Below are 16797 nucleotides of genomic sequence, written 5' to 3' on the forward strand. Positions count from 1 at the left end.
AAGGCATGGGAAAGCTAAAGGAATAGTGAAGCGTTAAAAAATCTACTCTAACATAACTATATTTGAATAGTAGGTTTTGCACTCATCCGGTGTGTCCCAAATGGGGTGTCGCAATGCTCCAGAGGCTAGGAAATCATCCGAATTACCCTCCACTTCCATCTCCAACTTCAGCTGGCGCCGAGGTGGACGTCTCCAATCGGAAGCATCCAGATCAACTTCATTGCTTCTGCCTCTGCATCCGTTGAAGGGACCAGGGGGTGTCTTACCCAACCTCATTTTGTACTGACAGGGGTGGTGGGGTACTGCATTGACCAAGCCCCTGCGCACCTCCGCCACCACGGAGGGGCTGATTTGCGGCAGAAGGTCGACATGAAACGGAGTTACTGGTCGGGAGGTGCAGCTTCTGTGTGCGGGAGAGGAGAATCCACCCAAAATTGGGGTCCTGTACGGAACAATGGCCGTCTGCATACAAGAAAAATAGAAGTTACTATAAGCTCCAGTAATGCTAAAATCCTGCTCCCTTGTTCGAAGCGTAACTTTCCAACCACGCCTTTTATGAACCCAGCCTTTCTGCAAGTCGATAGTGATGCCACCGGTCGTTTTTTGCGTTCTTTGAGGTAATTCGAAGCAGCATACAAAAGAGGTGCCTTAAGTAGCATGAAATCGACTGCATAATACAGAATAGATGGTGGTTATATCTTATGCTTGTACACGTCGGAATGTGGTGCCAAATCCTTCATGTATGCAGAACTCAAAAGTTTTTTAATAAAATCCTTAAAAAATAAGAAATTACACCAATAGGTCAAATTCTCGTTTATTTTGAAAAGGTACGATAAAGCTGCTAATTGGTAATAAATTTCATGAAGTTGAACCAGTACTAATGTGTTAATGACAGTAGCAGCAAAAGAGCATAACTTTAGTAATAAGTATGCGAAAGTCAATAAAAAAGGTTATCATGACACAACAGAATGGAGAGGAGGATTTAAGAGCTCGACAATGCACGATTACATAAACTAACTCTCATTTTTAATTTTAAATCCCGTGACATTTTGCCCAAGTATTATGCACTTTCCCAGTTCAGATCCTATTTCATGTTGAATATAACAACACATCATGAAAAGTTGGAAAGTAGAAAACTTGTACACCTCAATTACTGCATTTCAAGGCCTTAGATTAACAAGAAAACACCACTGAACTTACCGAGCCAGTTTTGGGACAACTGGTGGGGGTGCTTAAAGCGCTCTGTTGCAAAGGCAGTCTGTTTATGAGAAGTGATTGAGGAGTTTCTCGACAAGCATTGCTGGCATCCTGCAGCATCTTCATCACTTCCCAGCTGATAGTAGTCTTGAAAGTGTGCAGGCGCTGAAACACAGTGTCCAGAAAACGCGCATTTTTGTCCCCGTAGGTCACCTCGGGGTCAACAAAACACGGCTCTGCAGCCAACCACTCGGAGATGATTTCTACGGCTTGAAAAATAACGCTATCCCTTTTTTTGCTATCTGTCAGCTTTGGTGATCGTGATGACACTACTTCAGCAGACTTGCGCCCCTGCAGATACGCTGATGGTGGCTTCGGGAGCTTTGGAAGTTTGGGAGATGGGGGCGCTGGTGCCTCATCGGGTGAAAGAGCATCGCTAAAGGGATCAGTACAGAAATCTGAAGCAGTACTACATAGCTAAGTATTGGGCAGCCATTCCTTCATTTTACAAACCTTACTGGAGTCAGGAAATGAATTGGATTTAGTAAGAAGCACTTAAAGTAAAACTATCAGTTTAAAAGACTAAAATACTGTATGAATCGAACTGTGACTGAACCCGATTCATTGCCATTTTTAAACCAGAAACCAAATGATCCGACGAGGATGATTCACTAGACGTTTTTTACGGTTATTTGTGTTAAGGAAATGGATTCTATATTTGCGGCACAAAAAAGGCTACTATGCCGATTGAGTAGAAACGTCGTTGGGAGTTAACTAACGACGTTGTCAGTAAATTTCCGCGAATATCATGGTGTACTGTCGGCTCAAAACGTTATTTTGGCGCAAAACATTAAGCTAACAACATTTTAGACCAAGGAAAGCAAAAGCATCTTCAGCTGAGGCTCGTCAAGAATACATATTACTTTTTTTCCACTCCACAGTAACCTCATCTTTGGACAGCATTAACAATAACGGACTTGTTTGCCAGGATTTACACTTCAAGGTCGTATTATCATGCTCTTTTTATCTTTACTCAAAATAGAACACTTCGTATATTCTTGCACTACAGCTAAAAGGGTTTTCTCTGAACTTCATACAGTGCCAACGTAAACCGGCCACTCCAGCAATGCAATGCAATAAATCTATTCATTCTTATTCCACAAGTTGAATAGGAATTCCTCCTGCCCACTTTGTACGCAAAAAATCATTGGCTTGAAAATCCACTAAAGATCATGTTACATATGAACCATGATAGAATCTTTCACAGGAAATTATTGTCAACAACGTAGATGAGTAATGCGTTCTCCTTACGACTTACTTGTAAATAATTTTGGACGCCTTGTGGCCACTAGGCAGGAGAGTGAGACTTACTCTCTCAACTCTGTTCCTGTGAGTGCCTTCAGTATTCCAATGATGGTGGAATTCCTGCTGTATCAGACGGTTCCGTTTGTCTGCGAATAAAAAGCAGGAATTAGGATGGAAGGCAACAGGCTTAAAAAAGGGCTTTCTTGAAACTATTTTTTTAAAAAAGGATTTCACCGACCAAATACGGCAACATAAAAAGATAAAAAAATTCCTAAACTTGTTTCGTGATTAAATTAACATTATTTTCCATCTGATATAATTTGTAGGACTAAAAAAGTTCTTTCAAATAGGGAGGTGAAGCCCACATTTTGTGGCAAACATGAATATTGATTTCTAGCAAAAACAAACTTAAACAGTGGAATCATTGATCGACGTAAACACTGTTCTCCATGATTTCCCCAAAATCGGTTTTTAAAGACCAATAGCAATTGTCAACCGGAATGGCAGCCTGTGTCAGTGCATGGGGATGACGGGTGGAAAAATTAGCTCACTCATGATATACATGATTGGACGCTCGACGGGACTGCGAATGGCCGCGTTTGCCAGGGCCTTTTGTTGCTTATCCTCGTACCGACGCCGTTTAATTTCCAAGATCTTTAGTTGGTTCATGTCCAAACCGCTGGTCTGTGGGCTCTATGTGCAGAAGTGAGCACTCAGTTAGTTAACTTTTAATTGATACAGTCTTAGCAAAAATCTGTCAGATCCACCCTTTTTAAATTAAATGGTCGTTTTTCCTAAAGGAAGCTAACCACAAACTTATCAGCCACTCAACGAAGACAGTGGAAACAGAAAGCATGACTAAATGCGTTGGTAGAACAGTCGCTTTCTTTTAATCCACCATTAATATCAAAAGCTGTTTTATTTTCACCTGATACCTTCCATGTATTACATCTACAACCAAACTGACGTTAATGAGCCACCTAAAATTTGCAAGGTTTGTGCATTTGCACCCATCGAATGCAAAATTCTTTTCCAGAATGTCGAATTAAAGGGCTATAAAATCCCCAAACTATTCGCTTTCTGTTATAATACTGCCACCTAAAGGCGTGTCAAGCACATTCTCTTGATAGCTACGGTTAAATCCTAACCAGTCAGACTCGCAACTCGTTTGATGCCTTGCTATCCTCTGGCCCAAATTCCCGGGGGCCAATAAGTTCACAAACCAATACATGTCATCCGCCTTACACTTTCATTTAACCGTGCTTAACCAACGTCGAATAACCTAGCGGTTGGTTACTACTGTGTCTGCTATTTGTTTTGTTAATGTCTCGCAAGGCCACAAAGTTTGAGATGGCGAAAGCAGACGAAACCAAAGAATTTTGCCCTGCCGGATGTGTGCAACTACGGAAGTTAACTGATTTGCTAGTTACCATGTCCTCTGCATGCGAGCAACAATGTGCCAAGTTTCCTGCGGTAGGACAAAGCAGGGTTGACCATGTGAGTAACCATGCCCACTGATCAAATACTCAGCAGTTAAAATCAGACAAATGGAGACACGCTCATTTCCGAGTGCATTAGTGAACACTACCCACCTCCCTAACCTTTTATTCGTAATGCCAATAGGTAACAGCGCGTAACACAATCATAGCAACCCGGAACAGCGAAAAAAAAACGAAAAGACCCCACATTAGCACCGTTATGAAATGTTTGACTTGTCTTCTAAACATCACGGCGTACTAAACCAATCGAGGGTTAAAGCGTAATTGGCACATTTCACTTGACTTTAAAAATGGCATAAGGCGACACCCAAAACACAATATCAGAAAGCACTAGCGCTCCTGCAGGAAATTTTCAAGACTTAATTGAAAAGAAAAACTAGAAAGCTTCAGAAACAAAAAAAAATCATTGTTTAAACGAACGACCAAAACGCAGCCAAAGAAATTACAGACAAAAATAATTAAGATAATCATAAACATTGTTTCGACAAGCAACGATTTACCAGAACTGAACCACCAAGAATAACAAATACATAGATGCCGCAAAAACTAATGAATTTATTCACAATTTGTGCCACAGTAGATAACATGGACCAATACCAACACCAAAGTCAGAGTAACTTCTTTGCAAAAAGGAGTCACTGCTCCTTTTTTGAGGTAATGTCCTTGCAAATATTTAGTATGAAGGATTCGAGCTGGGCGCTACACAATTTACCCTTCTCATCAAAAAAGCAGTCTATTGTTTTAATAGCTTCAACTGTTGATTGATTGTTAGTGATTCCATCGAGGAAAGAGAGGGTTAGACGATAGTCCGGACTGTACCTAAACGAGTTGGTAGAAAAAAATAAAGAACTTTTTGATTTGAGATGCAAAGGTCCATTTATTCGGAGGGTCAAGACCCGCTTTGTCTGGCTGAATCCCAACAAAGAATATGTATCCTTCAACAAAGTATGCGTGCCAAGAGAGAATTGAGGTATTAATAAAATATCTTTCCCCAGGTCAAGGATCAAAACAGCGAACGGAGTAAAAAGGCAGTAAAATGGGACATAGTGGAAGTAATAAGTGCGTAGTCGATAAACCAATAAGGGAAAAACCTTTTGAAAAGTAAGACTAAAGGTGAGTGTGAACAAGTACTTAATAAGCAAACGAAAGATGCTGAACAGAAAACAACATTCAAGCAAGACAGGCTCACTCCACAATAATCTTCAAATAAATAATGAGCGGAAAGGAACTTATCATTCTCAAAAGGATACGACACAATGCAAACGATGAGGACATGACGAGACTCTGGGTACGGGCACAGGTAATCATAAACTAATGCAATAAAAGTGAATAGCACAGAGGCAGTGCATAACATAAGCCTGATGTCAATAAGACGAAAATTCTCACGTAGCCCATAATGTGACTTCATTATCTAAAGGCGGTCAAAAGGCTACGCAGCGAACCTCCTTTATCGTATCATCTAGGGCATGCTTTGCCGCATTGACATCCCACTTATTGATAGTGATCTCGTTGTAACCAGAAACTACCACGTCCTTAGGCATTGCATACACCGTTAAGTTGCCGCCACTGACTAGCGGCTAGCAAAACAACAAAAGACATCAGAAAAGTAAAACAAAAGAATTGGATAAAATATTCCGAAAAATTAATAGTTTTGATGAGAGTTGCAGAGTTACTCATACTGGAACAAGTCAGAGCATAAAAACAATACATTTTATTGTGCAAACACAAATTTAAAAAGTCTTATATATGGGTAGGCAAAAAGTTAAATTAAAATCATAAGCACTCCTTAATGATGTGAAAAACGTTGTAGCCAAAAAGTAAGAAAGTCTTTAGTACATTATCATGTAATACGCTAAATAAAGTAAATACACATAACTCTTTCTTGCTACACAAAAAATTTAATGGAATGAAGCAAAACTTTTTTTATTGCTCCTACTCCCTTCATTCAAGTTTTTTTCAAAACCATTTTAAGACGCTTGCAAGCTTTTAATCGTAATATAAATGGTAGTTGGCAACGTTGCTTTACTCGCTGCAATAAATGCATCATCGAGTTCCAGGGAACGGTGATGATTTAACGTTATCAGGAAAAATACGTTAGCAGCTTTAGATCGATTAGCCGTACAAAATAACTAGACATTTAACATTTTGAGGGCAATTAAAGCAATATACTTTGCTATAATATATTTGGCGTAAATGTCTAATATGTTGTGGCTCCCCTAGTCTCCCCTTGAAAAGATGAAATGCGTGAATCTGGTCATTTTTATATGCACACTATGCAGTTCAGCTGGGCTACTGCTACGGCCTAGATCTTACCTACAGGGCAAATAAGCAGTGGCTACGTCACAAGGCTGCCCTTTACCATAACCGACCGTTAAACAAAGCATTGCACTTTTATTATAACTATTTTTGAGCTAAAATAAGGCCTAATGAAACGCAAAGCATTATTTTTGAAAAGCAATAATTTTAACAGATTTTTTAACAGGATTATATAAATTTACTACTTTTCCTTTGTTTTAGTGTGCCTACAGGGGTGGTGTTTTTATGCGTTTCAGTATATCGGTGTCGGCATGCAGATTTTTGTAAAAACTCTTACTGGCAAAACCATAACCCTTGAGGTCGAGCCTTCTGATTCTATTGAGAATGTAAAGGCTAAGATTCAAGACAAGGAGGGTATTCCACCAGATCAGCAGCGTCTTATTTTTGCTGGCAAGCAGTTGGAGGATGGGCGGTCCTTATCTGACTACAATATTCAGAAGGAGTCAACCCTTCACCTTGTGCTTCGTCTTCGTGGTGGTGCAATGGATCCCACAATGAAGGCTCTGGCCATGAAGTACAAGTGTGAGAAGATGATCTGCCGTAAGTGTTATGCTCGTCTCCATCCGCGCGCGACGAATTGCCGTAAAAGAAAGTGTGGTCACAACAGCAACCTTCGTCCCAAGAAGAAACCTAGCAAGTAATGGTTTGAATAAACCTGTGGGTTCTATTATTTCAATATACCGTAATGTGGGTGTTTATTCCCAAGCGTTTTGAGCGGTCTTACTCGTGTGGTCTCGTAAATTATCCCAGTGTTTTAGTGTTAGATTAGGTTCCCCAGTGTGTTATTATTTCTGAGGAGACATTGTGGGGAAAGTGCTCGATGGTGATAAACCGTATTACTACTGACGTTAACTTTTTCAGGCAGTCGTTTTACACGCTACCAAGACTGCTCACTTGACATGTTATCTCTGGGTGTGTTTGAATGATAACAGGCGGAGTTTGCGATTTGCGTTGATGTATTTTGATGTGTCTGTTGCTACGAGTCTTGTAAAATTCTCAGTTTTGGATGCATGGTGTCGGATACCATGGGACAGTATTCGCCACTATTCATTTGATTCCTCATCCTGGGTCTTATCTCACTTGGATGTTGACATCAAAACGGAATCGCGACATTTTGAAATTAGTACCTATTTTGAGGCACCAGTGAGAGCAGAGGCTGCTCGTTCAACTGACACTAATGGTTGCAGGCTTGACCAGGTTAGACAGAGGCAATAGATGCGGGTTTCTTTTACCTTTTAAACTGCTGGTGCTAGTTTCAATAGGCTTGGTGGTTGGTAGACAAGTTGTTTGTCTTTTTTTATGAGAGGGGCCGGAGATTACGCTAAGGCGCCGTAAGTCGTATATTAGGCTGATTGGGGAATGTTGACCTCCCTGAACAGAGGGCGCTGTACCCCGTGATTAGTTTCATTCTTTATTTGATAGGCACGTTGGATAGAGCAGGTACAGTTGTGTTCGCGTAAACAGGTATGAACTACTATGTTGATGTGGGGCCTTTGTTTCCGACCGCACTGGCTCCGCATTCTCCGTGGTCTGGTGGAATGGCTCCCTCGCCGTACACGTAGCGTCCCGACCTTCCTAGTTGGCATGCCCCGTTATGGTTTTAGAAGAGGTTCTAAGCGTTGTGCTAGAGGTAAAGTAAAAATCCGGTCAAAAAGAACAAATCTCTCAATTACAGATTAGGACTTGGCGTCGTAGGAGGAAGACATTCGTTACAGACGGCTAAATCTGCGATGACTCACTGCAGGTTTTATGATCACTCTGACATCGCGTCCTTCAGGAAAGCATTTAACAGCCAAAATGAGTCTATATTTAAACAGTCCTGAAACCCCTGCTGGGAAGCGGCCTACGATATCTATATGAAGAGGTGGAAATAGTGCTAGTAGATGATGCCTCTGTTATGTCCATGACAGCTGAATGGATCGAGAACAACGTAGCAGAGAAAAAAGTGGCACGGGATATAAGCTTTTCTAAGCTGCTTCAAATTTTACCTTTCAATGGATAGCTCGAGTTACAGGTAAATACTCCTACATATGGTGTACGGTGCGCATGTAGAGGGCTGGCCAGACTCGATCAGTCTGAGGCCAGTGAATCCTCTTCGAGGAAGCCGAAAATGCATTACTGATGTCGATGCCAAATGGCCTTCCGACTCTGTGAAAAGTTTGTTATTACTGGTGGGAGGTCTCTGACTCATAAGTGGCTTTTACACCATTGACCTTCTATAAGGTTAAAGGAGAAAAGCGACCACAGAAACAATAGGAAAAGAAGACGGTGGTTTATTCCTCGATATTGGTGAGGCGCCACTTTAGACCTTTGGATTTGCCTTCTTGTACCTCGCTGGGTAAGGTGGCCTTCGGGCCATGCCAGTAGCGCAAACACCTTCTCTGTATTGAATGTGTATTCTGCCCGAGTATTGTGTCTTCTTTCATCTTCAGGCAAGTCTCGGGACGCTACAATAATGCTTGTCTCGGTACATATTTGGCCAATCAGACTCCTCAGTCTTCATATTTTGTACTTCGGTTGTAATGTAGACTAAAAATAAGTTATTCTTCCACATTGGCGTATTTTATTGCAAGCGTTAGAAACTCAAAGAACTACACTGCAACTCAGCAAGGCGTGAATCAAAGCTAATAAGATGAATCACTACATATAAACTTTATTCAAAACTATGCGGTGGTGAATTTCGACGCTAAGAGAACATCTATGTGAAACGCTGGTTGTTAAACTCCTAATTTTAATAAAAGGCTGCTATGGGTCTCTACCATTGCATCTTTGCCGGGTCGACTAGTCCTTGAGCCAAGCCATTAATCTCAGCTCTACTGTGTGTCAAATGCATATATTTCATTCGGGTACTATGTCTCCATGCGTCTTAAAGAAGTTTTGTGTGGCTATGTGTTTGGCGCTTATTATGCACCAGGTGAAGTAGCGGTGGAAGTCTTTACTTCAACGCATATCCTAATAGCAGTAGCAAAACACAACTTAAGCATAATCAAAGCAATTAAGAAGCCATTGAGTTATTTGGGTGAAGTTATTTATTGTGACAATAAAGGAACTTACCTAAAAATATATTTTGGCTATTTTGAGTTAGAAGTTTAAAAATGTACTTTTTATGCAGAGAATACAAGCAGTCAATGAAAATGTCATTGTTGTTTATTTGTATGACTACAATCTCATATCTCCAGCCTCGTAATTTGATTAAATTGTCCACGTTTTTTAGTTGCAGCCACATCTTTATAAACCTTAGTTTTATGTACAGCAGACTAGGGTGAAGATGTCGGAGTTTCCAAAGGCGAGACAGTGTTTTCTTCATACCAGCAATATTCTGAAGTGGAATAACATGCAGCTTATCAGAAACCCCTTTGAAGAGGTGATTTGCCCACATATTTACTCGAACAATCTATGACGTTCATTTTGCGAAAACATTTATGGGCAACTTTTCATTTGAGCATCTTAATCGGTTGAATGATATGTTGGCTGTGGAGGTATTTGACTTTATGAATATCCCAAATGTGAAGTTTAATCGTTGCAGTTGTCGAGTTTAGATATTGTTTGAGAAGTCTACGCACATTAATTTTACTTACTTAGTTATGGGGAGGCCAAAGTGCATTTGGGATGGCCTACCTTCATTGTCACAGCACTTTGTCGGACTCCATATTACTACCGTCTATTTTGTCCTGTCATTCTTGCAGGTCGAAACTTGCATCAGGACCGTCATGCATTGCTGGCATTCGCGTCGGAATGCGGATCTTTGTGTACGTCAGTTGTAATGCACTACGTGATGCTAAAAGATGCCTCATAGTATGTGAGCCTCTTCTTATAGGAACAAGAAACGCTTTGCATTGCCTGCGACAAACACAGGGACAAAATCCCTGAATCAGAACGCAGCAACGTTATTGTTTCAGCCAAACTCTTCCTTTTTACAGATGATCACGACTCTATTAGACAGGCCGTCAATAAAAGTAAGTGATCAATTGTCTACCTTTAGCCCGGGTATTATACACTAGCTGAACTCTACCGAACTTTTTCTTCAGCGCTGGACAGACTGGGTCTAGAAGACTTGGAAACACTGATAATTTCGCTCTCACCCGAACTCTCTCGAGGGGCTCTTGTTGACCACCCACCTTGCATGGGCCTTCCTTGGGCTCGAATCCCTCAGAACACCGCCCACAGCCTCCTTAAAATTTGGCCTGTTTTAGAGGAATTCGTTGAAGGCAATAAGATTTTCAGACTAGGAGTTAGTGATATGCCTGTCACTGATTTGGAGGCGCTTTGTGCGGCTGTTAAGGTGCGTTTGTAGTCCAAGCATGCACTTTCTTACCCTGCCATTTTAGCGTTGTTTTTGTTAAATTTGTGTTTACATCTTATTACTTCCACGTTGGAAGTTCCATCGTGTTGGAATCTCTCTAACTGCTAAACTTCCTTACGGATTACTGCTGCTACGGAGGCACTTTCGTGGGATTCCATCAGCACTTATTCTTGCAATAAGTAGAAATTAGGTCTGAAAGTGGATCCAATGATGAGCAGTTATTTGAATTATTCTCCATCTTGTGTTGTCTGAGCACCCATTATCATAAACGCACGCGCGCATAGTCACGGTGGTTTTATTTTTTAGTCTTGTCTTCAATTTGTGTGACTTTTGACCTATTCCAAATCTGCTGCTTTACCGAATCACAGTTCGATGATCGCACGCGCTAAACAATATTTGCTCAATTGAGCTAATGATTTGACCTTAATACATACAACCGTGGTTTGTTTATCACTGCGGCTGAGAGAGGGCTACGCTTCTGCTGCACATCAAGTTTGGAAAGGAGTGTGAAACGGTGTCTCCGCTAGTGATTGTGCTTTTTTCAATCAGGTGATCAAAGGGTTCGTGCGTCTTATGTATTCCGCTACTTGCTGAGGTGACTTGCTATGATTCGTAGGAAGCTTTAAAGTGCATACATTTGGAAATTTGCACTATAAAGTATGTGTATGTGTCTGTCCATCAGTATGTCACCCTTTATTTTTCTTTGTATCATTTTCCCCCTATTGCGAATCCCCATAAAAACCCGCGCAAACGCACTTCGTTATCTCATACAATGGATTACTCGTTTTGTACTCCGTCGTCCTATTTACTTTGGTTCGTACTATTACTTTTTTCATGAATTCAGTCGCTTTGTGTATGAGTCGGATTCGTTTAACTATAGTGAAACCGTAATAATAATTTTATTCGGTGATGCTAACCGTTACAGTTAAAGAATCGTTTTTCATTTTTCTTTCCAAAAGGGAGCAATAATTTTTGAGTGTATATTACTTTATTCCATAATGGCAGGCACAATATGTTAGTTGTTACTTTTTCGCTGGAAATACGCTAACCTTCTTTTTACTTTACGCATTAAGCTGCATCTGCACAAAACCCTTGTTGAAATAGCATTTTGGTACTTAAAGTATGATATCATTTTAATCTTACGGAAGATCGTCCGTTGAGATCCCAATGTAAGGTCTGGCTGTCGTTGTGTGTATACGCATCACAAAAAGCCTCTTCAACTAAAGATAAACTGTAGGGTCCTTGTTAGTCTGCCATATACTGCGTCCAGACTATTGTCTGACCCATTCGTTTTCAGACATGAATTGTTTCCCGCTAATGCTTCCAAAACTGGACTGTCGAATTTCAATTGCCGTATATCGACCAGTTCATCTTTGTAATTTTTATTTCCCAAAGTAATAGTTGAATGTTTTGTGCTTGAAGGGTTATTTTTATTCTAGCTTATTAAGTTGTCGAATTTTCATCATAAACTAAATTGGTATCTCCGGGTCAAGTGTTTTGATTCTCACTCTAATTTTACATTGCTTGAGCGTCTTGATCATGGCAGTATTTACTTTGATCAATGTTTGAACTATCTACCCCAGTCGTTTTTCTCTCATGTATGGCATTTCGATTGACGCCTTTCAAATTAACTTTTTTCGTTAAAATGAACTTGAGGTACTAGTACATATTTGGTTTTAGTGTTGAAAGATTCCAGTTTTTGATGGTGTTTAGTAAATTTAAATTAAATTGGAATTCGATTAATTAGTTGACTTTTCAGTTCTCGCCTTTTAATTCCGATTGGCCTGAAATTTATGCTCTGCTGTAAGACTTACTACAAAGGCCATTTATTTGCACTTTCTGCCCCCATGTTGTGTCTGAACTTTAAATAAGTCCATTGAGGTCTCATCACTAGTGTCATCTGGTGCTGCTGGTTCAAGATTACACTCTATTCGTCATTAGATCTGCTGGCTGAATATGAATTTTTTTGCATTTTTATGACATTTTTTGCTTTTCTTTTAGCCTGGTTAAAAACTAATGACAGCTTTTGCAATGGCAGTCGCAGAAATATCCTGTTTATTCAAAAACGAAAAAGCGGCTCATGCATTCAAAATTCTCCTATGCAGTTAACTATACTATGGCGTTTTTGATGTTGTGTAGCGTAAAAGCTTAAAGTGGGTTTAAATTGTTACTTCGGCTCCGTATTTTGTCTATTCGCTCAATTTTAAGAATTCAATTACATTTGTTCTCGGGTTTCTTTGTCTGATTCCGGTGCCCTAGAACTCGTGCCAAAGTGTTTAGTGTCGGCATGGCCAATCTAATTATCCGGCCTTATCCACTCAGCTTGCAAATTTCTCTTTCCCTTCTCTCCAAACTTCCATCTTTTGACCCTAGTCGACGTTTTCGAGGCTAATATGGTTCTCGGGGGCCGACAGCATCTGACCTTACATTTCCCTTTAACACAGATCCCTCCTAAGGTAAATCAGGTGTTCATCGGCAGCACTTGTCTGTTGGGCGATGAGTTGGAGAATTTCGCCAAACTCCACAGTATTCAACTTCTCACACATCACGACTCCGCTGGTAAGTACCCTTTGTTAAACTAGACAGACTTAATCGTTAACATGGAACATTTCCAATCTCATTAAGGCTCCTCACAACCCTGAATGCTGTTTACGATGTCAGCTCCACTGAAGTTTTGTATTTTGATTAACTTCATTTGAGGATTGGTATTTTCAAGTCTCTCTCTTGTAGATTACTTACCTTGAAATTCACACAACAACTTTGCGGGTGCCAAGTAGTGGGATAGTTCAAAATGTCTCCTTAAAGATCAATTGTCGGGCCTTCAACGTGGTTTCTGAATCAGAGTTTAAGACTTTCATAAGTCATTGATATCTTTATTGAAACAACATTATGAAATCCAATACTTAATCGGCAAAAGAGGTTAGATTACACTATTGGGCCGGATATGTGCCTCACTGCACGCTAAAAGGTGGTCATTGAGGGTTGTTGATTTAATTTTGTTCAAAAAATTCGGGGAAATTCTTCATGAAAGTGCGAACAATAGCGGTTCGGCACATGTCTGGGACATTTTGACCGTTGAGCCAATAACTATTACTAGGGTATCTGAAGAGAAATTCATTGCTCATTTGGGGTACTAATTTGCCGCTCAAGTTAATCGTTTAGTAAATCACCTAAGTTCTACTCAGTTGGCGTTGCCACCTCTACCTTTTCCCGAGACAAATTTAACAGTTTTCAAATATGTGCAAGGGTCAGCTTTCAAGAAGCGTGACCTAAAGTAATGTCTTTCACGTGCAGAGATCGAGCTCACTTTAGTTTCCGTCTTCCAAGTGTGCTGTCACTGTTACTGCTTTTTCACCATCAGTAGACTGACGCCTAATTTAGCTACAACAGCTTTGCTAATTAAAATCTTTAAATCATTATTTGTTAACGGCACAGTTTTACTACGATGTAAGGAAAGAACTCCCAGTCAATAGTTAATGCTGCTTTTCACTAAACATTTTGAAGGGCTAAGTTTTTGCCCAGTTTTTAAATGGGTAGCAGAATTTTTCTGTATATGCTTGTTCACTTAATTTCAGGTAGGAGCCATTTAACATTCACAATGACCACTATGATCTAAAACTTGCATATCATTAGTGTTAAAATATGAGGCGCCCCATTTCCGCTGTAATATTCACTTGATAGTATTCACAGCATTATTTAGTAGATGGCAGCAATGACCCTTGAAAAGTGTCCGCCAGAACTTAGGAAGATGGTTTTCTTCTTTTTAGACATGTTGCCAGAAGAGAAGCTGCAGGCGGTGATGCGTAACGAGTTCAGCGCGGAAGACGCAGCAGGCTGGAGGCCCTCGTGGTTGATGCGCTATGCGGAGTACTACAAGAATCGGGGGGTGGTGCGCTCCAGGGGCTACACCCTTTTTGCTGAGCGCGACCTTCCCGCTTCCATGGCTACCACTGGTGATGCCGCCACTTCCTCCGCAAATGGAGACCAGCGCACCTCCCTCTGAGCTTCGTCCCACTCTCTCCCTCACTCTTATATCCCCTCCCTTTTATTTTGCTCCCGCTCAGTGTCTAATAACTTGTGCTTGCACTGTTACTCGGTCTATTTTAGTGCTTTTAGAGGGGATGATTTGGTCGCTCGGACGTGCTATTCACTATCTTTTGTTTACAGTCTCTTAAATCGGGGTAACTCAGCTATTTACATCATTTGAGCACATACTTTAAGTTCCATTTCATCACGTTTTGATCCGGTCAGGTTAGTGTAACCACAAATTAATGGTCTAAAAAATGGGGGAAAAAAATGTCAGACAGGTAAAAACTTGAGTGAGGAGGTTGTCGCGAGTTGTAACAACGCCAAAGATATTTCTTCTAGTCTTCTAGGGGGGCTTTTTTGCAATCGAAGTAGTTTGAAACAAGGTGGACTTTAGTGGTGTTTAGTACATTAAAAAGGCACGACTGGTATAAATGTTAAAAGGCCGACCTGTATGGCGTGTGATCACACAATGTGCTCCTCAAAATGCTACCTCAACTGTTACTTGGCTCTTTTACCCTTTTCGGGTGTTTAGCAGGTGTGGTTGGATTGCTGGGGTTAGGAACCTCCAGTATTTTCGGCCGTAGTGGCTTAAACCGGATTATATGCAAGTTATTCCTTTCCAATGTTTGTAGATTTGTCTTAACAAGGTGGCTACGCCCATCTCCTTAAAATAGTGCAATGGCTAATTCATCCTGTTTGCAAATGCAAAAGAAGCATAAGTTAAGAATGAATGCGTTTTCTTGACTGAAAATTAAAGTAACAACGTTAGCCAGAGGAGGCTCACCTCTCTGAGACCAGGTCTTTCCTATATCCTCTTGCCGCAGTGGGTAATACTTCGCGTAATAGCACATCTATCCCTTCATCTACCAAGTTTATTCACAGAGGGGGTACATGCTGTATCCGCACCGTAAAGGATTTCATCTCCTTTAAAATGTTGACGTAGTTTATTTGTTACACAGAATGGTAAAAGCCAATTTAAGTGACAAATAGAATGAGTAAGTTGTCATAAATGACAAAACGCTCATCAGTATTTCTTGTAATTGTCTACGAAAGCAAAATCTATTAAATAAGAATAATTTTACAACATCACGATTTACATTAATAGTTTCTGCACTAATTCCCAAACTCGTATACTGAAATACGATTTAAGGAAGTTTGCATAATGTGAAAATATGGTGAGAATTAAATCGAACAAAACCATTATTTGGAGTCAAATTCTATTTTCCAGCCTAGAGGAGACCACATCTTGGAGTTCCCCTAGTTAATCAATGGAACATTCCATATTCTACCCGCGGAATGTTCACTGCGTTCTGAATCCCACTGAATCACACTTACTTTCTGGCCTTCTCATTTCACCCTTCCTCTCAATATCTGCCAGACGGTATCGCCACAGTTACGATTTTTGGCTGATTGACTGGTTAAAACTAGGTAACCTTAAAGCGCTTTGTTTATTGCTACTCGAAATGAGATAAAACTTTAAGCATCCGTCTTCCCTCGACGAAGAAGACATGGTCTTAAACCTTAAACTGGTGCTTTGACAATTTATGTATTTTATAGAGAACTAAAATGTTGAAATTGGGTTAGCCAGCTTCCATACGCTGTAAATTTGACATCGGCAACGGAGGTATTTGTTTCGTTAAAGTTAAGTGGTATAAAGAAATAGTATCTAAATTTCTTCCTCTGATAAAAGCGGGTGATATCACCAAAAAAGAAATTCTGCTATAAGGCGTTCACTTGTTTTTGGTCTCCGTTCATCTCCCTCCCATCCACACCATCTCGCTGTATCTGCTAGCCATTACCTTCCTTATAATGTTGATCTGAGATGATATACTAATTCTTCCTAGTTACTGGGTGTGGATTTCGTTTTACCTTTATTTTTTACCTAGCAGTAACCATCCGATCTGCACCTTTCTTCAAAAATCTAAAACACAGAAGTGCTCTTATTTGACTGCAATTTTTATTTCTGGTTTCAGGGTTAAAAAACCTCAAGACAAGCATAGTAACTAGTCTTGTCTGAAGATTTGTATAAACCTTTGATTTAGCTTGACAAAATCGGCACAGAACACTGCATTACATTGGTTGTTTGTTTAATCCTTGGTTTTGAAAAAGGGCTACCATGGGTCTCCACTAATGTCCCTTCTTCGTGTC

The 16797-nt window shown here is 40.3% G+C and overlaps 3 protein-coding genes across 3 annotated transcripts; 1 reads left to right on the forward strand and 2 right to left on the reverse strand. All coding sequences in view use genetic code 11, as the record gives it.

Moving 5' to 3' along the window:
• Positions 1-42: 42 nt before the first annotated feature.
• Positions 43-3171, reverse strand: EGR_00623 (hypothetical protein; the record flags this gene model as incomplete). Its single annotated transcript, XM_024489872.1, has 4 exons — positions 43-462; positions 1201-1633; positions 2516-2648; positions 3054-3171. 4 exons carry the CDS (start codon positions 3169-3171, stop codon positions 43-45), a joined length of 1104 nt encoding a protein of 367 aa, XP_024355869.1.
• Positions 3172-4636: 1465 nt separating this feature from the next.
• On the reverse strand, positions 4637-5542 carry EGR_00624 (putative signal peptidase complex subunit; the record flags this gene model as incomplete). The annotated part of the gene is made up of 4 exons (XM_024489873.1): positions 4637-4820; positions 4852-4986; positions 5252-5412; positions 5444-5542. 4 exons carry the CDS (start codon positions 5540-5542, stop codon positions 4637-4639), a joined length of 579 nt encoding a protein of 192 aa, XP_024355870.1.
• A 1026-nt stretch (positions 5543-6568) lies between these two features.
• EGR_00625 (Ubiquitin) lies at positions 6569-14623 on the forward strand (the record flags this gene model as incomplete). The annotated part of the gene is made up of 6 exons (XM_024489874.1): positions 6569-6954; positions 10004-10066; positions 10173-10273; positions 10346-10599; positions 13065-13179; positions 14388-14623. The coding sequence occupies 6 exons, from the start codon at positions 6569-6571 to the stop codon at positions 14621-14623; spliced, it is 1155 nt and encodes a 384-aa protein (XP_024355871.1).
• Positions 14624-16797: the final 2174 nt, after the last annotated feature.

Source organism: Echinococcus granulosus (assembly GCF_000524195.1).
Source record: "Echinococcus granulosus chromosome Unknown EG_S00002, whole genome shotgun sequence".
Classification (NCBI taxonomy): domain Eukaryota; kingdom Metazoa; phylum Platyhelminthes; class Cestoda; order Cyclophyllidea; family Taeniidae; genus Echinococcus; species Echinococcus granulosus.